At 42.9% G+C, this 24,209-nt stretch overlaps 1 protein-coding gene across 2 annotated transcripts in view; it reads right to left on the bottom strand.

The window, feature by feature from the left end:
• LOC133410654 (aryl hydrocarbon receptor-like) overlaps nucleotides 1-24,209 on the bottom strand; it is a 68,871-nt gene that overhangs the window by 26,591 nt on the left and 18,071 nt on the right. For both annotated transcript variants that reach the window (XM_061692068.1, XM_061692069.1), the window contains exons 2-3: nucleotides 21,038-21,228; nucleotides 1,080-1,183 (exon numbers count right to left, since the gene is read on the bottom strand). In XM_061692068.1, the coding sequence (XP_061548052.1) occupies nucleotides 1,080-1,183; nucleotides 21,038-21,228 (295 nt within the window). The remainder of the gene's footprint in view (nucleotides 1-1,079; nucleotides 1,184-21,037; nucleotides 21,229-24,209) is intronic.

The following is a 24,209-nucleotide window of genomic DNA, read 5'->3' as shown; positions in this document are numbered from 1 at the left end:
ATTAGTCATACATTACATCTGTGTGTGGATGGTGGATGTGTGGAATGGATCTAGCTGCCAGCGTTCAAGGAGTACGAAACAGCCTATGATGACGACAGCGACGGCTACCACCCCCAGGAAAAACTCATCGGATCTGTACGATTCACATAAATGGCCTATTTTGAGTTCAAAACGGCGAATTTCACCAAAACGCGACTGGTTTGCATGTATGTAATATTGCTAAATAAGGTAACCAAAATATTAAACTAACTACCTTTTTTACAGACAGAATGTTTGATAAAACGATGACTCCTTTACTTACCCACCAATGAAGCACAAGGTTAGTGTTTCTGATACTGTGAGACGTTTACGTGAATTTTGTCCCAATCCGTTGTGATGTTAAGTTGCTAGTTAGACCTTTGAAGTTTTAGCTTAATGTTAAGCTTGTAATGCGACTGTTTATATTTTATTTTTGTCTGTCATCAGCTCTTACGCTGGGGTGACGACTAAAATAAATGCTAAAAAGTGCAAGAGTGCAACCCACCTTTCAACTTGTTAGCGGCCTCAATGTTGGCATAGATGTATTGTATTGTTTCACACTCACCCAATTGACTTAACTTAAGTTCCGCGCGGTGTAGGCTGAGGCTCGGAGCGGGAGGTAGCACCTCAGACTTATACACAAAGCCTCCTTTTCACAATATAATCTTATTCCAAGTGTTGCACTGAGGCGACTGGTCATTTATTTGAAAGAAGTTAAGGAACAATTTTGTTCTCCGCCACGGTTGGGCACAAGTACGTCTTCGTGCACTTTCTTCTTCATTGGTTTTCGCCACTTTCTTCGTTGGAGTCGACAGACTGTAGGCATTTAAACTGGGAACCAATTTTTTTTTTATTTGAACCATTCCGGGAGAACTGGAATGTTAGTCCCGGTTCCAATCGATTCTCGATGCACAACCCTACTGGTGAGTGGATAGTGCTACACACAAATACACTCTAAAATAACATTTGCCAACATAGCAGAGAATGCAAAGGCTACATTAAAAAAAATGAAAAAATAAACCTAGTTTCCCAGGATAATTGGACTTGGCACTGTCTATTACCTGAAGCAGCAGGTCTCCTTCAGAGAAGCCTTTGGTCGCCAAGTTGTTGCCATTTGGCCCGTTTGCTCCAGGAAATCCACTGCTGGTGCTCTTCTTTATTGTCGCTGCAAGAGCAAAAAGGGTAAACATCATAAGTGGGATACTTAGAGGCCTTAGTATTCATAGTTTTGCAATTTAAAGTAAACTAAGTTGCTAAGTTTGAACATGTTGACTGCTTGTGTGATTATCCACACAGTGGCAGGAGAGCAAAAAAATGTGCCTTGGCTTGTTTGAGACAGAACTCGTCTTGTAATCCCCCCTTTCATGGGATGTCCTTAAAGAGGTAAAGAACAAAAGGTAATAGGAAACCACTTATTTTTCCCTACCACAAACCAAATCACCAACCACATTTAAACTGATTAAGAGCTAGTTGTGACTCCAAACTGTTTGAGTGCACATGCTGCAATGCTTTTCCTCTTGCACATTGAGGCCAGCGACGAGTCAGGTTCACGGCTGCGTATTTACTTTGGCATCTTGTGCCACTATTGTTGAAGCACATCGCTGTTATGGGCGGAGTTGCTTTTCAGTACACTTGAGGCGCTTCCCATTAGGCTGCAATTTAAGACTATTGTAGTTTATGGAAAACTTGGGAGATCATTTTGTTTATTACCTTCGCCAAGCACAATGCTTCGTTTTTTTGATAACAGTTGGCATTTGTTCTAAATCAACAATTTCCACACGACTCTGTCCAAGAGTGAGGCTGATGGGAGAAAGAAGTGCAGATTGGTGCAGATTACTGACTGAACACTTTTTTGTTGTTACAGTCTACCATCTTGGAGGCCGTGTGGGGGCAGAGATCTACCACATCTAGATGGAGCTGTGCTGAAAAAGCTTTGGCCCTTTGAACCTTTTAAATGCACAGCACAGGCACCTACACGGCTGGAGTATAACAGTATGTCATGATTTTTATTCAAACAAGTCAGACGCACATATTTCAGAATGCAAGCCCTTGGCGGAGATCTGGGCTCTACTGAGTGACTCTCTAGTTTAAAGGATTAAATGTATGCGAACAAAATATTAGCCAGAGGTTTTATTTCCTCCAATTGGAGATGGAGTGGGGTTGGGTGTAGCATGATCTATTAGGGGAGAGGTACAGTCATTAAAACGTCAAACAAGTCTTTGACTTTTTTTTGTCTAGCACAACCATGAGGCTATATAGTCGTCTTACTGGCGTCTAATTGAAATGTCTCACATGCACAAAAAAACCCAAAACAAAACAATCATCCTTCCTGCATCTGTGTTGAGCTTTTGTTGTCCTTTTGTAAGCAATCAATTACGAAATAACTTCCCTGGTGTGGATGGCCACTACGGGAATATCCCTGGAAGTGGCCTTTCCCCAAATGGACCGTCCAGTCCAGTCACACCAACTCATTAGGGAAGGAAGGACACCCCACCTTCCCACACAGACCTGCATTGCAGCCTTTGAATGCACTACTAATAATATCATCAGAAACCACAGGAAGTATATCACTTTCATTAGTGATAGCCGACAGCCGATAATTTAATACTGGGTTATTTTGGCTCCGATGCAGCGGCAGCGAGCATCTCTGTGTGTGACTTCTCTTTCCAGCATTGTCCTGCCCACAGCACCACCTGATCGGTTACCCGTGCACAGTCACTGCACGGGGTAACAGCAATCAGCACGCAGTAAAAGCTGTGCAATGCATCCACAATGCTGTGTCTCACACACACACGGGACAGAGAAGAGAAGGTTTTACCAAATGGAGACAAATGGAGCAAATGTGTTTCAAAGATAAGTTAAGGCAGGAGACTTTACATAAATTGTAATAAATCCTAGTCCTCTACAATGCACAACTACTTGTAACATTACTATGAGACTATTGAGTTTATATATATATATGGCGGCACGGTGAACGACTGGTTGGCACATCTGACTCACAGTTCTGAGGACCGAATATATATATATATATATATATATACCCGGCCCCCCCTGTGTGGAGTTTCCATGTTCTCCCCGTGCTGCGTGGGTTCTCTCCGGGTACTCCGGTTTCCTCCCACTTCCCCAAAACATGTGCGGTAGGCTGACTTGAAGACTCTAAATTGCCCAAAGGTGTGAATGCGAGTGCGAATGGTTGTTTGTTTATATGTGCCCTGCGATTGGCTGGTGACCAGTTCAGGGTGTACCCCGCCTCTCGCCAGAAGATAGCTGGGATAGCTGGACTTCTGAAGTCATGTGTTTCAAGTCGAAGTCAAGTCTATCATAAGTAAGTCCCAAATCCTAAAATTGGTATCGTGAGTCTGATTCAAGTCAAGTGACCCACCCACCTCAGGCAACATGCGGGATATTGGTCAGGGTTACAGTTAACCTAACCGTTCACTGGGTTACGTGAAAAACATAAATAAGCAAAACATTTTAATACAACTTCCGTTCCCCGTTAAGAGGAAAGCATGAATCTAGAATTTGATGTTTATCACCATACATGACCAAGAGTAGTGCTAAAACCTTGCGTGTGTGTGAGGCCAGAGATAAAGATCAGCCCTCCACCAACCACACAGCCCCAACCACTCGTCAGTTTTGCCTTTGACCAACTAAAAAGCCTGTATCATATTCAACTATAAGCTCGTACTTAAAATGCAGCCGGAAAGTTTCTTCCAGTACTTTGTCTTTTTTTAAGCCAAGTGTAATATGACACCATGAGAGGCCCTCTTCTCACCAATTTCGTCTTTGCAAAAGATGGGCCATTATGGGATTGGAGAAATGAACACATATAACTCCAGGCAAACATTGCTGTCACATTGGTAATGAGCAGCATTCATAGTGTCCGACGCCAGTGCGTCATTGTTATGTTGAATCCATTGCTGGGTCTTTACAAGTTTATCTTTACATGACAACAACCCAAGACACACACGACTTTAAAACAATCCCCTGTTCACATGTGCTTGGAAAACACGGCTGAAAACACAGTAATATTCATGCAAGGACACGAGTTGGAAAAGACACTGTGTAAAGAAACATGACACAAATTTCGTGTCCTCTTAAACAAAGCTGTCCTCTGAATGGCCTTCACTGATGTACAATTAGAGGTAACATATGCATGTTTGTGTTTTCAGGCACCAAAAACGCTGAAGTCATGTTAATGAATGGCCCAGACACATTTTTGTTTAAATTCAGTTCAACGGCCCCCTAGATATGCAACTTGTGCAGTGTTCTTGAGAGCGGTAGCGTTGTCTGTCGCTAGGGTACACAGAGAGTCAGAACAGAATTAGAGGGGAGGGGCGGGGTAAGGAAATGCAGTCACAGCTTGGAGATCTGCCAGACTGCGAGAGAGTTTAAAGCATGTCGGCAATGCAAAGGGGGATATTATCTTGATTTGAAAACATTTAGTTCCAGTTGATCCTGTACAGAGATTGCTGTTCTCACGCATATGTGCAAGGAAAGGGCTGCAAATGGCAGCCAGCATCGTTGCTGGTTGCTCGCTCCAGAGGTTCAATGCTCCCTTCAGTCTTCAAACAAATCACCCAGTTTACTTTCAGGAGTTCCACACAGGAAACACTTTTATTTTGGTGATTCTACAAGTGTCATGCAGACATTTCAAGGAAAGGATGGGGATTAAATTGGAATGGATTTTTTTTATGGAGTGCAGCTTCCTGAATCCTGCATTCCAGTCGGCACTTTAGCAAGATTTCGTTACTTATCTGACGAAACAAGCACAAAAAGGTTGCACAAATTAATGAGAGAAAAAGACAACCACCACTGCCTTCTTAAACACATTGCTATTCAGACGTAAGGGGCAAAAACTAAAAAACTGGACCAAACATTGCAGCAGGTTTCTCCAACATAAACATGCAAATTTTGACAGAAGAAAATAGCCTAAAATCCTAATCCTAACAAAGAACCTGACTTGTCCAGTCGATGGGATTTTAAAATTACTGTCAGACATGACACTCCACAACAAGTCATTTCTGATCCATCCATTTTCTGAGCCGCTTCTCCTCACTAGGGTCGCAGGCGTGCTGGAGCCTATCCCAGCTGTCATCGGGCAGGAGGCGGGGTACACCCTGAACTGGTTGCCAGCCAATCGCAGGGCACATACAAACAGACAACCATTCGCACTCACATGCACACCTACGGGCAATTTAGAGTCTCCAATTTATGCATGTTTTTGGGATGTGGGAGGAAACCGGAGTGCCCGGAGAAAACCCACGCAGGCACGAGGAGAACATGCAAACTCCACACAGTCGGGGCCGGGGATTGAACCCGGGTCCTCAGAACTGTGAGGCTGATGCTCTAACCAGTCGTCCACCGTGCCGCCACAACAAGTAATTATAAATACTAATTTAATGTCTTTACAGCAATCCTCATCTGTCATCCCATCCTGCCGTACATACTGTACATTCAAACCACGATGCATGTTCCAGAACCCAGAAAGAGGTACAGTAGGTTCAGGTGCTACATGCTGACCTCGATAAGCCAAATCCACATGAAAATCAAGATTGACTACATCCCATTCAGGACACAATATCTATGTGGCGGTGAAGGTGGAGGCGTCAGCAGCGTGCAGGGACATCTGGCCTTTGGATAAACACAGTGAGCTGCTCTCTGCACTCTTTGTATCTGCATGAAAAGAAATCAGGTTTCGGCCAGCCTTCCACGCAGAGGAAAAACCAAGTGGTTGGTTTGCGTCACTGTGATGATTCTTATCAATCCTCAACTAAACAAAAACGTTGAAAACTCTGATACTTACTGTAGTTGGTAATGACCCCCATAAAATATTACACAGACTAAAATGTATGATATGAATGTTTTAACGCTTGACAGGAAAAAAAGAAATATTGGGACAATCCCAAAGCAAAGTTAAGGGTAGATATAAGTTTCGTGTTTGGCAGCTTTTGTGAATCATGTACTGTAATTTCATCTGTGACAGGGTTTTCGCCGTGTATGAATTTTGAAGGCAGCTGCCTCTGCCAAATTCTGGGCCGCCTCCATGCTGAGAAGCTCTGATATCGTAAAGAAAACATTGCCTGCCCAGCGTCATTTTCCAACTGCAATTGCGTCGGTGTGGCGCTATATCAGAAACAGTTGTAAGTTCTTCAAAAACCCTCAAAAAAGATAAGAGCCGCGAATAAACACAAAGAGAAGAAGAAGATGGATGGTCAGTTTTTATTTAACTGCAAATGTGTCAGATGATTTCGTGGGATTTTTGAAACAGAAATTGTTACTTTTGTAACAAAGCCTGATTTAACAAGAATTACAACCTATGTTTTTTTTTTCTTCAGAGTGATATCTCATAAAATGAGCGAGTATTTTTCTTGACAAAGTTGACCACAAGCAGCGCCCTGAGTGCAGGTGAAACTGTGAAGTTAATTACAAGCAGTCGAAAAATTCAAATTCATGTTAGTGAATTGCGTGAAGGAAAGAGTTCACAGCAGGATAGGGAGATGAAGCATGGGTACTTTGCGCTGATTAGCCCTTGTCAATATCACAGCATCTTGAGGCTTGTGCGTTTATAGTGAAGTCGCATTATCCTTTGTTGTCTTATTTTCATTGTTCAAAACAATTCACAAAGTGTTGAGATTGTTGGGCCACTAATAGAGAACGTGAGCTGAAAGGACATGGGTGAAAATAAAAAGGATACTTTGAGGTTAGTTTCATCCAACGCTCCCATTCACTTATTTTGAACATTCATACGCAGATTTTGACGACAAGCTTCACTATTTCAGCCACAGTTACATCATAAATTAGTTTTTAAAAAAGTAAAACAAAAAAAATGCAAACTTTATAGAGTGTATTTGTATGGCTTGGCGGTGGATGAGACTTGCTTGCTTAAAACCCGGAAATGTTGTGTTGCCATTCGGCTGAGGTGAGTGGGGGGAACCAACCACTAAAAGGGCATGTATTTGAACAATTAGTAACTACCTACGTCACATATAGAAATCTGATCAGGCCGTTTGTAAGCCTTGTGCCGTTTATTACCTTTTGCATTCGATTGATAAACTCCATAGATGTCAAATTTAAACCATGTCACAGACTCATTTTAACCTATGTAATGCATAAAACTAGGGCTGGGGAAAAACATGTCTGTCTAAAAGCTATGCTGGGACCATGTTTCACACAGACATTTATTGCAGACGCACGCAGTGTTGGGCCAATGATAAATACAACCCAAAACGACGAGGATGTCTAGGTGGGCAGTGTTCGCGCTGCCTGTTCGCCACCTGGCCAATGGCTAATAGAAACAGGATGTAGCGAAGTGAATACGTTACACAAACTGGCGAATCAAAATCGTCAATGTCAAAACCCCTTCCTGATAAAAGTTACGTTGAACGCTCTCATTCTGCTGTGTCAGTGGTTTATTTTTTTTCCCCCCACTTCGTAAAATGCTTCAATTCGTCATAGAGTGGATTCTCCAGAGAGCCGCCATCCAGCTGCTGGAAAATAAAGATTTGTTATTCATATCAATTCATCATAACATACTGTAGAATAATTTACTCCTTGTGTTTAGTGAATCATACTCAACTTAAACTTGCCACAAATGTTGCATGCTAAATCGAAACCGCAATAGTTAAAAAAACATTTTTTTAAATGAAACAAACCCCAATTAGAGTATTTTCCCAAAGCGTACAGCCCTAGTCCTGATTGATGACTAGGTAGTTTTGATTGGGCCCACATCGTTACAAGCTTATCGGGTTCCCAGTGACGAGGACTGGCTAAGTGTGGCCAAAGGTTTAGTCACATAACTACATGTGATGTGACAAGTGTGGCTAGCAGATTTTTAAACGGTTTAGCCACATTGGGTAAGCGGTTTCATGACCCAGTGCCAACCCTGAGTGTGGTATTATACAATGCCAAATAAACAACAATAAGGTTAATAAACAGTTATTAAATAAAAGTTGATTGATTCTGAAATTTGATGTTAACATTTTTGAGTACCGATACCTGAGTTGATATTTAGTTCTTGTGTTGGTACACCAATTTCTGGCTGAATGGCGGATGCTATTTCTGTGCTTACCGTAAAAACAGTAGTTTGAGTACTCACCGATTTAAGGTGAAGTGGGTTTTTATTAAAGACAATATTAAGACGACATAGAGCATCTCCTGAAGAAAGAGGAAAGGAAATTTTTAACGTCCTAAGGAGGATTGGGCTGTATTATCCAAGAATATAACCACAAGCATCAATCCACCACTCCAGAGACACTTTATACACAATCAATGCACTAAGGTAAACAGTAAATCCAGAAAAACGTCCGCCAATCTCTTTCTGCTTTGCAGTGCCGAATTTCGGGCACGTGAATTTCCAGGTCCACCAAAACCACGTTTTCTCATTGTTTCGCACCAGGTAATACTTGTTTTCAGATTACGTCTTTGGGAAATCCCTTTACCACCTAATTTTTGAAATTTTCAATTCAGTTGAGATTTTCTGGGGTTCTGACAAAGATGAAAATGTTCCTCAATTTCGGCGTAAAAAAAATCATGTTCATAGAATTCCAAGATGATAAAAAACTATATGGTGGTAACTCAGTATTATTATTCTTGTTTTCTGTGAAGTTTGAAGTAAATCTAAATCTCAGTTTGACCCGCTCGATCGGAAGCCACTATTGAAAAATCGTAAATGGCCTGTTTAAAAATCACATTTCCGTGTCAACTAATAATCAGAATCAGAATCATCTTTATTTGCCAAGTATGTCCAAAAACACACAAGGAATTTGTCTCCGGTAGTTGGAGCCGCTCTAGTATGACAACAGACAGTCAATTTACAGAACACTTTGGAGACAGAAAGACATTGACAAAAAAAAAAAAAAAAAAAGTCACTGAGCAGTAAAGGGTTGCTAGTTATCTGGTAATGCCGGTAATGCCTCCCCCAGCCTGACCTGCTGTGTCCTGCCCGTCAGAAAGCTGTAAATCCACTGGCAGATGGCAGGTGAGACGCTGAGCTGGAGAAGCTTGGATGAAAGGAGTTCAGGGATGATGGTGTTGAACGCTGAGCTGAAGTCCATGAACAGGATCCTCGCGTAGGTCCCTGCACTGTCGAGGTGTTCTAGGATGAAGTCCAGTCCCATGTTGACTGCATCATTCGCAGACCTGTTCGCTTGGTAGGCAAACTGCAGGGCGTCCAGCAGGGGACCTGTGACACTAGTGAGGTGGTCCAGCACGAGACGTTCAAAGGACTTCATGACCACAGATGTCCAAAGAAACTGTCCTTTTCAAATCTGCAGTAGAAGGTATTCAAGTCGTTGGCTAGTGTGCTATTGTTCTCAGCTTGGGGGGAATAATAAGTCTAACATACGGACATTTTTCTACCAAAGAGTCAATGTTTCGGTCACACACTTCCTAATGATTTACATTTATTTCTGGGCAAGAAAACTTGGGCCAATTTGCGACATAAAGAGTGGCAACAAATCCTTAATCCGATTCTTACAATCTAGAGCTCATTTCATTTGTGTATCACTCCTCTATCCAATATTTTGAAAATTAGGTGTTTTCAAAATTTTTGTAACATACCTACATTTAAATCAACACATAAAAAAATACAGGCCAACAGTGCACAAAATTCAGAACAAAGAAAAAGAAAAGATTTTATGATTTGACAGCAGCGGGTGTTTGGTTGTATGCTCTTATACATATTAACATACTGACCACTAACAAAAACAAGCAATTTATAAACGCGTGTGTGTGTGTGTGTGTGTGTGTGTGTGTGTGTGTGTATGTGTGGGTGCGTGCGTGTGGGACTTTTGTGGGTTCCCAGTCAGCAGATGACCAGCCATGAACAGCCTTGATGGACCTCCTGTAAATGATAAAAAATAAACAATTAGCATTAAAATAAAACATATTATTGCTGCAGTGTGGGGAAAAACACTTTTTCCACCTTTGAAGAGGTGTGGGAGTGCATCTGCTGCTGGATGCACTGACTGCAAGTTATAGAATATGTACAATTACCACAAAGTATTTATGTTGTTGCTACAGTGCGATGAAGAAAGGTAAAAAAAAATTCAAACATTACACACATTGCATTGTCTGAAAATTATATTTTTGTGCACTATTGTCTATAAATAAAAGAACGACAGAAAAAAAAAAATAATATAAGCAATTAATCTAGCTATGTTATCTATATCTAAGTTTTTGTCTACAGGATGCATGATTTGTAAATGTGTAGGACATTTGTAGGACAAAATGTCATGCTTATTTGTGCACGTTGCATGATAAAAATGGTAAACGGAGTCATGGCTCAGGCTATGGACATTAGCTTTGAAGTTAGCAAGTTCTTACCTCTTCCGTGACTTTTTGGGGGCTCAGGGGAGGATGCCCTGCTGCTCCCAGAAAAGGATGAATCCGGATCAGGCTCATTGTCATCCGAGTCCGAATGTCCCTCAGCAGTGGACGTTTTGGGGGAAGTGGACCGTGATATGGTCGCGATCTCACTTGCCTTGGAACACGCAACGCGACCAACGTTACACGCAGTCTGTTGTCGTAGCATCATCCCTTTCTTTTTCGGGGAAAGCCATCGTCATCCTTTTTTGGTGTTAGCAAAACTCTGTTTTAGAGTAAGGTGTCTGTATTTATTTATCCAGGTTTTTTCGCTGTAACTTCTCGATCACCGTCTCGCGCTCGCTCTTTCTCTCTCTCAACCACGCTGCTCCAATTCTCCACGCCCCCACATGGGCCCTCAGCGGATGTATTATTCCTCTGATCGTGCTGACGAAGCTCTGATCAAAGCGGCCATCTACTGTTGATTTATCATCCTAAAATCCTTCCCAAGACTACATATTGTGGACCTGCGCCAAACCTTATATTACAAAAAATAAAATAAAAACCCCGAAAACATTAATACGTCTTATGTTCCATCCATTTTCTGTACCGCTTATCCTCACGTGGGTCGCGGGCGTGCTGGAGCCTATCCCAGCTATCTTCGGGCGAGAGGCAGGGTACACCCTGAACTGGTCGTCAGCCAATTACAGGGCACATATAAATAAACAACCATTCGCACTCACATTCACACCTACGGGCAATTTAGAGTCTCCAATCAACCTACCATGCATTTTTTTGGGATGTGGGAGGAAACCGGAGTTCCTGGAGAAAACCCACACAGGTACGGGGAGAACATGCAAACTCCACACAGGTCGGACCGGGATTTGAACCCCGGTCCTCAGATGTGCTAACCAATCATTCACTGTGCCGCCATGTCTTATAATAATACGGCACTAAATAGCTGGATTTGTGAAAATGTCCCTGGCACTAAATGAGTTAAGACTTAGATGTGTAATGTACAGTACATACAGTACAACATGATGTAAGAGTGAGCTGAATGGTAGTTTGCATTGTTGGATCTAAAATGGTAATCACAAGCGTGCTAATGCTAATCGTGTTTGCTAAATGTTTAGCATCGGCTAATTCTGTTTTTGACTTAAATTCTGCAGACCGAATTTATACCATACACTCAGTACTAACATATTCACTCTAAGGATAGAAGTTCAAGAATAAAATGAATGTAAGTTGCAAAAAAATTAAAATAAAAATTGGGGTGGGGCGACTACTCGATGGAATAGTCAATAGATAATCTAATCGCTTTAGGATCTATTATCCTACCGACTATTCTATCAACAATCCTCCATAAAACAGTGAAAATGTTTTTTGATTTTAATCGAAGGGAACCTTTAACCGCAGAGAGCTGTCAGATTTAGAAGACATTGCTTTTCACTTTACAGGGACTTCAAAACACTGCTTGTAGAATTATAGTTAAGTAGTTTAACGGCTTGTTCATATTTTAATTATTTACTATAAGGAAAGACTGTTTCGAAAGCCAAAAATTTAGAATCAACAATAATCCCCGAGTTTGAGTTGAGAAAAAAAAATAATAATAATTTTGTCTTTGAAAAACAAACTTCTTGAACCCTAAAATTGAGACTGACAGCACTCTGAGCTGGGTTCCCGTAAGCATACGGGATGTAGTGCTTGGGAGGCCCAAATCTCTGTGGGGTATGGAAACAATGAAAAGATGATTAAAAGTGGTTACTCGCATTCTCACACCATCCTTAAACAGCGAGTCATGAATCAAGAGGAAACCCAGTGAAGACCTGGCAACTTATTCACAAGCTAGATCTCCACAAGAGCGGGCTTCCCCCTGTAAGCACTACCTCCAGGGAGCCGCCAGGACACAACAAGCTGCTCTTTATATCTGTTCCATTTGTGTCATGTGTTTGGAGTTGTGCGTACATGCTTCAGATATCCCAAACACTAGCACACGAGGCTGTGTTACCACATCGCCTCTGATTGTTAACAGGCACTGGATGTTTTCAATGGGCCCTTTTTCCCCCTTCTTTCTTTTAACAGAAATATGTCAGCAGCAGTGAGCCACAAGGCTTTTAAAAAGATCCAGCTAGGCCTCATACAGTCACGCTACAAGTCTACAGCCATAAATAGCTTGTCGCACACTATCGGCTCTTTAAATCTCCCGCGCCCCAGCCACATTTGTTCTTTTCGTTCACTCAACGATTTTGCAGGATCTTAGTCTGAGGTTTCAGACATGTCCCCACTTGAGCAACCATCTAAGGCTGGTGTTTTGACCAGGAGTACCCCACAGAGGCAGCCCTAGTGATCTCATGCAGACACACAACAAAGCATGTGGCTAGACATTGTGTCTTGAATCGTGTATAATCACTATATGCACAGTAAGTTTGTATAATTACAAGTACGGTTATGTTCAACTCATTTAGATCCTGCGGAAGAGTTGCCACTGTGACTGCGTTGAGAACATATAACGCAATACAATACCTAACTACTGAAATCGTTCATAGGAATAGCGCTTGCACTGGATGTGCATGTACTACATTTCTGCAAACGAGGTATAGTATTTCTGAATAATATTAAACAACATTACTCATATTTTAAAATGACAGGTGAATGTGGAGGTTAAAACAACTGAAAAAAGCCAACACTGGAGACAAAAAACATGTCAGAGCGTTAATCAACATTAAAGAGGCCACATTACGTAAAATCATCTTATGCTACGCAGGAAGCCGGTGTGTCAAGAAGATTAAAACTCCACACTTTAATCTGAAAGATTGGTCAATTGCTTCCTTAAGGTGCTACTGTTTTGGTATAGAAACAGAGATCAAATGGGCTCACCAGTTAACTCTTTAATGTCCATGTGAGAACAAGAACGTTTATGGAGTTAATGGATCTAATAACCACTAATGTATATGAGGAAATATGAAATGACCTTTAGATTGGTCAAAATGTGCTCTTCCGATACATTTGTAACTGAAACTGACGTTTTGGTGCATCCACATTACAACACCAACAGTTTAAAAAATGTCTCAAAGTGAAAGTTTTTAATAACTTTCACATGTAAAGTCTGACACTGGTCATTGTTGAAAATAGATCACATGCGTTACAACCTAAACAACGGTGGCCCACAACACTTATACGTGTAGATTAAATTTACTACACATCTTTAGCAGAGTCACATAACATACTGTATATAGGTCAAATTCTAAATTTGCAAAGGGTATTCAAAATACTGTCCATTTAATAACAAGTACATAATACAACACGACACTTACGAATGCCAATTTTTTTAAGAAAATGTGGGTCAAAGAAGGCAGACAAGGATCAACTGATGAAGAAAGATATGGCTGGAAAGACAGTGTGTCTGCAGAGCCTTAAAAAAATGTTGAGAAAAAAAATCTAAGGCCTTAATTACCATTAAAATTTAAACTTGAGCCTCTGCCCTTCAAAGCTCTTGAATGACCCAGATTACAATAAACAATATACTTTATGGAAATCTTTATTACTACGAATTTGACATTTTTGAATGAATGTGCTTCAACACTTTTTAACACACTTGATGAGTTTAGCTTTCGTTTTTCATACAAAACCACAGAAGACATTAAATAATAGGCTGGCATTTTGATGACTGCGCTGTCAATAAGGCACTTACTACAACCCCAATTCCAATGAAGTTGGGACGTTGTGTTAAACAAATAAAAACAGAATACAATGATTTGCAAATCATGTTCAACCTATATTTAATTGAATACACTACAAAGACAAGATATTTAATGTTCAAACTGATAAACTTTCGTGTTTTTAGCAAATAATCATTTTATTTTATTTTTTTTAATTTTTTTTATTTTTCATTTTATGGCTGCAACACGTTCCAAAAAAGCTTGGACAGGGTCCTGTTCACCACTGTGTTACATCACATTTTCTTTTAACAACATTCAATAAACGTTTGGGAACTGAGGGCACTAATTGTTGAAGCTTTGTAGGTGGATTTTTTTCCCATTCTTGCTTGATGTACAGCTTCAGCTGTTTAACAGTCCGGGGTCTCCGTTGTCGTATTTTATGCTTCATAGTGCGCCACACATTTTCAATGGGAGACAGGTCTGGACTGCAGGCAGGCCAGTCTAGTACCATACTCTTTTACTACAAAGTCACGCTGTTGTAACACGTGCAGAATGTTGTTTGGCATCGTCTTGCTGAAATAAGCAGGGGCGTCCATGAAAAAGACATTGCTTGGATGGCAGCATATGTTTCTCCAAAACCTGTATGTACCTTTCAGCATTAATGGTGCCTTCACATATGTGTAAGTTACCCATGCCATTTACACTAACACAGCCCCATACCATCACAGATGCTGGCTTTTGAACTTTGTGTCCATTACAGTAAATTCTTCTGGTTCTTTTCCTCTTTGGCCCAGAGGACACGACGTCCACCAAAAGCACGACGTTTCCAAAAACAATTTGAAATGTGGACTCGTCGGACCACAGAACACTTTTCCACTTGGCATCAGTCCATCTTAGATGAGCTCGGGCCCAGAGAAGCCGGCAGCGTTTCTGGGTGTTGTTGATCAATGGCTTTTGCTTTGCATAGTAGAGTTTCAAGTTGCACTTACGGATGTAGCGCCGAACTGTATTTACTGACATTGGTTTTCTGAAGTGTTCCTGAACCCATGTGATGATATCCTTTACACATTGATGTCGGTTTTTGATGCAGTGCCGCCTGAGGGATTGAAGGTCACGCGCATTAAATGTTGGTTTTCGGCCATGCCGCTTACATGCAGTGATTTCTCCAGATTCTCTGAACATTTACATGATATTATGGACCATATATGATGAAATCCCTAAATTCCTTGCAATTGTACGTTGAGGAACATTGTCCTTAAACTGTTCGACTATTTTCTCACGCACTTGTTCACAAAGAGGTGAACCTCGCCCCATCTTTGCTTGTGAATGGCTGAGCAATTCAGGGAAGCTCCTTTTATACCCAGCCATGGCGCCTACCTGTTCCCAATTAGCCTGTTCACCTGTGGGATGTTCCAAACAGGTGTTTGATGAGCATTCCTCACCTTTCTCAGTCTTTTTGCCACCTGTCCCAGCTTTTTTGGAACGTGTTGCAGCCATAAAATTCTAGGTTAATGATTATTTGCTAAAAACAATAAAGTTTATCAGTTTGAACATTAAATATCTTGTCTTTGTAGTGTATTCAATTAAATATAGGTTGAACATGATTTGCAAATCATTGTATTCTGTTTTTATTTATGTTTAACACAATGTCCCAACTTCATTGGAATTGGGGTTGTATAAATTAAGTCAGTGTCGTTGGGTACACGTATTTGCTTAGAAGAAACTCTGGTTGCACTCATTGTATCGTTGAAATACATTTGTGATGACGGAGGGCAGGTGGGGATCAGCAGGTGACGGCTTGCACATGGCTGGCATGATGAGGCATGTGATTTGGACGCAGTGTGTGCTCCATTTTGCCACATTCAGGGTAAAGTTAACGGATGTGCTTTTGGACCAAGTGAAGATGCATCAACACTTCAGGCGGTTAACACAAATACTGTACCGAAGAAGCCTCCAAAACATTCTGATGATTTTAATGACCACATCAGTACACTACGACATTCAAAATGTACAATATCGTGGCTAACGGTTCAGTGGTTGATCAACTTGGAATTCGACTTCAAATTTTGACGGAAATATGGTCAACAAATAAATCCATTCATCCATTCTCTGAATCTCCTCATGAGGGTCGGGGATGTCTTGGCGCCTATCTTAGCTGACTCTGGGCGAGAGGCGGGGTAAACTCTGAACTGGTCGCAAGCCAATCGCAGGACACATATAAACAAACAACCATTCACACTCACATTCACACCTAGGGCCAACCTAGGGGCAATTTAGAGTAGTCAATTAACCTACCATGCATGTTTTTGGAATGTGGGAGGAAATCGGAGTTACTATAGAAAACCCACGCAGGAACGGGGAGAACATGCAAACTTCACACAAGAAGGCCGGATTTGAATCCGGAACCTCAGAACTGAGGCAGATGTATTAACAAGTCGGTCCCTGTGCCGCCTCAACAAATACAGATACAAATAATTCATTTATCGGAAGCAATTAAGACTAAATGGAGTGTATAACTCAGCTGCAATCAGCAGAAGTCCTGTGATCAGATCTCAACTAGTTTCTAAACAACAACATGAAGTCAACTATGGGAAGTTGAGCTATTGTACAGCCATGTACACTGAGTATTATTTTGCTCAATGCAACACTGGGGGGGGACGGGGACAACAGGAGTTCAGAACATTGAGATATTTAAAATAATATGTTATAAAGTATGAAATAACTGATTAATTGAGTGTCATAAATTTGGACACCTTCCCCTCCTGGAAGCCGTCACCTTATCGTGGTGGAGGGGTTTGTGTGTCCCAATAATCCTAGGAACTAAGTTGTCTAGGGCTTCACGCCCCTGGTAGGGTCACCCATGGCTAACAGGTCCTAGGTGAGGGACCAGACAAAGCACGGCTAAAAGACCCCTAGGAACAAAACTATTAATCGATCTAGGTTTCCGTTGCCCGGATGCGGGTAACGGGGCCCCGCTCTGGAGCCAGGCCTGGAGGTGGGGCTCGAAGGCGAGCGCCTGGTGGCCAGGCCTGCGTCCACGGGCACAGCCCTAAAGGGCAACGTGGGCCCCCTTCCCATGGGCTCACCACCTGTGGGAGGGGCCATAGGGGTCGGGTACAGTGCGAGCTGGGCGGTGGCCGAAGGCAGGGACCTTGGCGATCCGAACCTCGGCTACAGAAGATGGCTCTAGTGACGTGGAATGACACTTCTCTGGCAAGGGAGGAGCCCGCGCTGGTGTGTGAGGTCGAGAGGTTCCGACTAGAAATAGTCGGACTCGCCTCCACACACAGCTTGGGCTCTGGTACCAGTCCTCTCGAGAGGGGTTAGACTCTCTTCCACTCTGGAGTTGCCCACGGTGAGAGGCACTGAGCAGGTGTGGGTAGACTTATTGTCCCCCGGCTTGGCGCCTGTACTTTGGGGTCACCCCGGTGGACGAGAGGGTAGCATCCCTCCGCCTTCGGGTGGGTGGACGGGTCCTGACTGTTGTTTGTGCCTATGCACCAAACAGCAGTTCAGTTCACCCTTTTTGGAGTCCTTGGAGGGTGTGCTGGAGAGCGCTCCTGCTGGGGACTCCATCGTTCTGCTGGGGGACTTCAATGCTCACGTGGGCAATGACAGTGAGACCTGGAAGGGTGTGATTGGGAGGAACGGAACCCCCGATCAGAACCTGAGCGGTGTTCTGTTATTGGACTTCTGATCATGGATTGTCCACAACGAACACCATGTTCAAGCATACTTGCAGCCGCGTGTCTTGGACACTCGGGTGAAGAGACGGGCGGAGCTGTCAACTGATCACGACCTGGTGGTGAGTTGGCGCCAATGGTGGGGGAAGATGTCGTGCCAACGTGGCAGGCCCAAACGTATTGTGAGGGTCTGCTGGGAGTCTTGCAGAATCCCCTGTTAGAAGGAGTTTCAACTCCCATCTCTGACAGAACTTTGTTCATGTTCCGGGGGAGGCGGGGGACATCGAGTCAGAGTGGACCATGTTCCGCGCCTACATTGCTGAGGCGGTCGACCGGACTTGTGGCCGTAAGGTGGTCGGTGTCTGTCATGGCGGCAATCCCCGAACCCGTTGGTGGACATCAACGGTGAGGGATTCCGTCGAGCTGAAGAAGGAGTCCTATCGGGCCTTTTTGGCCTGTGGGACTCCTGAGGCAGCTGATGGGTACCGGCAGGCCAAGCGGAATGCAGCTTTGGTGGTCGCTGAAGCAAAAACTCGAGTATGGGCGGAGTTCGGTGAGGCCATGGAGAAAGACTTCTGGACGGCTTTGAGGAAATTCTGGTCCACCATCCGGCATCTCAGGAGGGGGAAGCAGTGCACCATCAACACTGTGTATAGTGGGGATGGGGCGCTGCTGACCTCAACTTGGGACGTTGTGAGCCGGTGGGGAGAATACGTCGAAGACCTCCTCAATTCCAGGTCTACACCCTCGGCAGGGTCCTCGAGGGTGCATGGGAGTTCGCCCAACCAGTCTACTTGTGTTTTGTGGACTTTGAGAAGGCGTTCAACCGTGTTCCTCGGGGGGTCCTGTGGGGGTTGATTCGGGAGTATGGGGTACCAAACCCCCTGATACGTGCTGTTCGGTCCCTGTACGACCGGAGTCAGAGTTTGGATATGCGGACCAAACCGGACTCGTCCGGTGACGGTTGGACTCCGCCAAGGCTGCCCTTTGTCACAGATTCTGTTCATAACTTTTATGGACAGAATTTCAAGGCACAGCCGAGGCGTAGAGGGGCTCCGGTTTGGTGGCCTCCGTATTGCATCTCTGCTTTTTGCAGATGATGTGGTTCGGTTGCCTTCATCAAGCCGTGATCTCCAACTCTCACTGGAGCAGTTCGCAGCTTATTGTGAAGGGGCTGAGACCATAGTCCTCAGTCGGAAAAGGGTGGTGTGCCCTCTCCAGGTCGGGGATGAGATCCTGCCCCCGCGACCCGACCTCAGATAAGTGGTATAAAATGGATGGATGGATGGACGGATGAAATTTGGACTGTACAGTACTTGATCATTTTATGTTGTTGAAATATTATTTTAAGTATTCATTTTTTGGCAAATTAAACTTCCTGGAATGGGTTGCATTTCATTCACTTCATGGGATCATGCTTGATGATTCTGTTCAAAATTGGTTCCTTTCCCACAGTGTCACGAAGCATGAACACTGTGCTGCATTCACGATAAAACTTGATTAGGGATGCAATTTATTTAAGCCCCGGCATGACTGCTTGTTTTTTTTCCTGAAACTTAGTTAGGGGCAAAGAGAGCTATGTAAATGGAGGTTGAATTTACAGGGAATAAATGGAGGTTGCATTTACAGGGAATGAGGATGTTAGTAAAAGTGACAAACAACTGCGCTGCGAGTCAGTTCCATCGGCGTCGTTAATGTGTTTCTCCTCAACCTCAAGTGTCTCGAAAAGGTCATTTGTGTAACCCTGCCAAGAGAACACATCCTCCTGTCCTTGGCGGGGTAAATATTTATCAGACGTCACGTGTGCTGTGGTTCGTGCAAGTACAGTGGTACCTTGACGAACGGATGCCCCAACTTACGAGCCGTCGCTTGGTCAATATTTTTCTTTCTACTATGAGCCAAAATTTGAGTTACAAACGAGCTTTAGATATGTCTCCGCTTGAGTGAAGTGAAAGAAAAGCGGCGCAAGCTCAGGTAGTGTAATGCCTTGCATGTGGACTGATTTCATTTCAGAGGTTTATTGAACAGAACAAACAGTCAAATGCAAGTACAAAATGAGAACACTCAAAAGGAGCTCCTGCCACACCCTGACGCTCAAACTGAACTGACACCTACAGTAATTCCAGCTCTTGACGTTACTCACTAGACAACAACACTTGAAGAGTACACAATCATTCAACAGACAAATACTATAGTGCGTTAAGTAATTACACTTTGTAAAACCAGTTTATTTCTTCACACTCTCTTTTATTGTTGTATTATGTTTTTATACATCACAGTGCTATTCTTCATTAAAAATACGTGTTTTGGGGGTTTGTGGGCTCGAACGGAAAATGGAATTTCAATGGGGAACATTATTTTGTCATCCAAGCAAATTACAAGTAAATTGAGTTAAAAGCTTGGTCATGAAACAAATTAAACTTGTAAGTCAAAGTACAACTGCACTCAGGAGAACATGTCAGCCTTGGGAACCAGTTTTTCTCATCAAAAGGTACGTGAATGGCCACTTGCAGCACAACTCGATATATCAAACAGACTCATACATGTTTTATGCTACGATGTAATATATTTTATATATATATATTTATATATATATATATATTATATATATATATTTTATATATATATATAATGGTTAGAGCCTGGGTAGAGCGTTTGCATGTTCTCCCCGTGCCTGGATGTGTTTTCTCCAGGTACTCCGGTTTCCTCCCACATCACAAAAACATGCATGGTAGGTTAATTGAAGACCCTAAATTGCCCGTAGGTGTGAATGTGAGTGCGAATCTCTGTGTGTGTGTGTGTGTGTGTATGTATGTGTGTGTGTGTGTGTGTGTGTGTGTATGTATATATATATATATATATATATATATATATATATATATATATATATATAACACAGTCAAATGCAAGTACAAAATGATATATATATATATATATATATATATATATATATATATATATATATATATATATACACACACACACACACACACATACATGTGTGTTATGTATCCACCTTAAACTCCTCAGTCACACCTACAGCACACCTCACCCCTGTTCTGCTGCCCTCATACATGTCCTGTACTATTCTAACATATTTCTCTGCCACTCCAGACTTCCACATGCAGTAACACAGTTCTTCTCTTGGTACTCTGTCATAGGCTTTCTCCAGATCTACAAAGACACAATGACGCTCCTTCTGACCTTCTCTGTACTTCTCCATCAACACCCTCAAGGCAAATAATGCATCTGTGGTACTCTTTCTCGGCATGAAACCATACTGTTGCTCGCAAATACTCACTTCTGTCCTATGTCTAGCATCCACTACTCTAATAAAAAACAAAACAACGCATGTTAAGACTGATAACTTACCTTTGAAATAGCTCTTGACTCGCAGGTATCCCACGCTGAGGCGAAGAACGGACAGTTTGTCCAGACAGGAGCGAACATCTTCAGAAAAAGGCAGCAGGTCGGTCAGCCTGTCCAGCTCCCCGTTCAGCCTGTCCCGGTGGCGCTTGGACGGGTTGGATTTGATGACTTCATTCCCGTTCTTAACCTTTTTTCTGTGGATCAAGAAAATTAAAAAATTATGCAGTTTGTTGATCAAGTATAGCGGGTTTGAGCCAGTAAAATTCCCAACCTGATCATATGCAGCACAAATCATGGATGCTGGATAAAAATGCATTTGTTAAAGGTGACACAACAAGGAAAAATTTACTTTTTAATTGATGCAATACACATATTTGGCTCTCTAGAGGGCCTGCTCACTCATCAAGTGTGTACAGCAAGTTCATTTTTGTGAGCTCTCTATGTCAGAAAAAAGAATTTGTGAGCAAGAACTTAAGATTGAGTCATGTGCTAAATTCGCTTAAAAAAATGGCTACTTAAAATTATACCACTCCATGACAAGGCAGCAACCAGGGCTAAGATCCACAATTGGCCTTTCTCCCAAGTAATGGGTGAACTACTGTACATGGAACCACTATAATGTTATAGGCAAAAGCTGAGGTTAACTGCAGAATTGTTAGATGCAGTATTAGTGTTAGCTAACAGTCCTATCAACGTAAGCTTCTGCTAACCGGCACACAAACACACAATGTAACATTACATGGTAGCAGCCACTAGTATAGCCACCACAGTCAGAAAACTAATGAACTATTGCTCCATTATGTGCCAACATACAAAGAGAAGTGCAAAATGACAAAGTTCATATTTCAGCAGAATATCTTGTTGACTCTTGAATTTCAGGAGTCTTCTCCAGCTCTGGGTCTGACTCTTGATGAAGCATAGGGCCGCTGTACCTACCGCTGAACTTATCTTAGTTTTGGCAGCGTGCAAGTCCTCAAGGGTGGGTAGGTGGGTACCGACAATCCTTTCAGCAGTTTTGATTGTCCGTTGCAGTCGGAGTTTGTCCCTTTTTGTAGCAGCACCAAACCAGACTGTGATGGAAGAACACAGGACTGATTCGATGACCGCTGTGTAGAACTGCCTCAGCAGCTCCTGTGGCAGGCCGTGCTTTCTCAGAAGCCGCAGGAAGTACATCCTCTGCTGGGCCTTTTTGAGGACGGAGTTGATGTTGATCGCCCACTTCAGGTCCTGAGAGACTGTAATTTACAGGAACTTGAAGGTCTCGACAGTTGACACAAGGCAGCTGGACAGCGTGAGGGTCAACTGTGGCAGAGGATGCCTCCTTAAGTCCACAATCATCTCTACAGTCTTGAGCGTGTTCAGTTCCAGGTTGTGTCGGCCGCACCACAGCTCCAGCCGCTCCACTTCCTGTCGATATGCAGACTCGTCACCGTCCTTGATGAGGCCGATGACAGTGGTGTCATCTGCAAACTTCAGGTGTTTGACAGCCGAGTGCGTTGAGGTGCAGTCGTTCGTGTTGAGAGAGAAGGGCAGCGGAGAGAGGACACAACCTTGGGGCGCCCCAGTGCTGATGCTGCGTGTGGATGAGGTGGCCTCCCCCAGCCTCACCTGCTGTGTCCTGCCCGTCAGGAAGCTGTAAATCCACTGGCAGATGGCAGGTGAGACGCTAAGATGGAGAAGCTTGGAGGAAAGGAGTTCAGGGATGATGGTGTTGAACGCTGAGCTGAAATCCATGAACAGGATCCTCGCATAGGTCACACTGTCGAGGTGTTCTCGGATGAAGTGCAGTCCCATGTTGACTGCATCATCCGCAGACCTGTTTGCTCGGTAGGCAAACTGCAGGGGGCCTGTGATGCTCTTGAGCACTTTTTCACTGTTTTCACTGTAGGCTTCGGCCATTTAAGTTCTTGTCTGTACGTCGGTATTAAGTGAATTAAGCAGTGATCCAACGAGCCCAGTGGTGCACGAAGTTTGGCACGGTATGCGTTTTTTAGCGTAGTATAGCAGTGGTCTAAAATGTTATTTTCCCTGTTAGGACAGTCGATGTGCTGCTTGTATTTAGGGAGTTCGTGGTTGAGTTTAGCTTTGTTAAGGTCCCCGAGAATAAGCATGTTTCAGCTGTTAGGAAATCAGATTGTAAAAGACCCGTTGGAATTTGCAAGCTTAGCAATTGTCAACACAGTCCTGGGGCTCGTCAAATTTCAAGTGACCCATAGCAGATATCATACATCTGGAAGGGACAATAATGAAGAAAACAAAAAGCTTTTGATTAAGCGCAGACCCTTGATTTTTGACAGGCGCATATATACGTCATCAATCAGCATATTTAAGACTGCCATGATAGATTATTTCCGATCTGTCCACTTACATTACAGTCACGTTCCCAGATATCCTATTCATATCTGATTTTCTTTAGGACATCTTATTCCATGCATGCGATCAGGCCACACAGGAGAGTAAAAATCCCAATTGGGACAGTAGAAACATGTAGAATAAATCCTTATAAAGGAAAGAATGTTGTTGTTTTTTAAATCGATGATTTAAGTTAGTTTGTATTGTTGAAAGATTAAACAAGAAATGTAGCACTAGTGAACATTGCCAAAAGCGGCCTATTTGATGGTACCTCCCTCCTTCCTTCCTTCCTTGCCATGGCCACTCCTCATACGACTGGTTACTAAAACTGCAGCCACCTCTGACCTATTTAATGCTGCACTCACTAAGCTCGGCTGTCGCCTACGAAGAGGCGTCCAAGTGCCAAATGCTTGCACATGACTGAAATCAGACACACATGCTCTGGGTGGAGAATATCAGCAAAGGGAAGGTCCTGGGTGGCGACAACTGCCACAGTTAGAGCTATGACTGCTTGACACTGCTCCAGTGTGTTCCACTAACATGTGTATGTGTTCACTGTGATGGGTGAAATGCAGAGAACAAATTTCGTGTGCATGCATGCATGTTCATGACAATAAAGGATGATGATTCTTTTTCTTCTTCTTCTTCTATGATGATGGAATATGTTCCAAAAACAACCGGTTGTTCACACCAAGGTCTGTTTAATTGAAAATATAGTGCACGGTAACATTTTGGACATGATATGGATCACATTCTATTGAAGATTATAAAGACTGAGGTAGGGTTGCACAATAATGGCCAAAATAATAATCACAATTATTTT

Source organism: Phycodurus eques, chromosome 12, assembly GCF_024500275.1.
Source record: "Phycodurus eques isolate BA_2022a chromosome 12, UOR_Pequ_1.1, whole genome shotgun sequence".
Lineage (NCBI taxonomy): Eukaryota > Metazoa > Chordata > Actinopteri > Syngnathiformes > Syngnathidae > Phycodurus > Phycodurus eques.
This window is presented reverse-complemented; position numbering and strand designations above follow the sequence as displayed.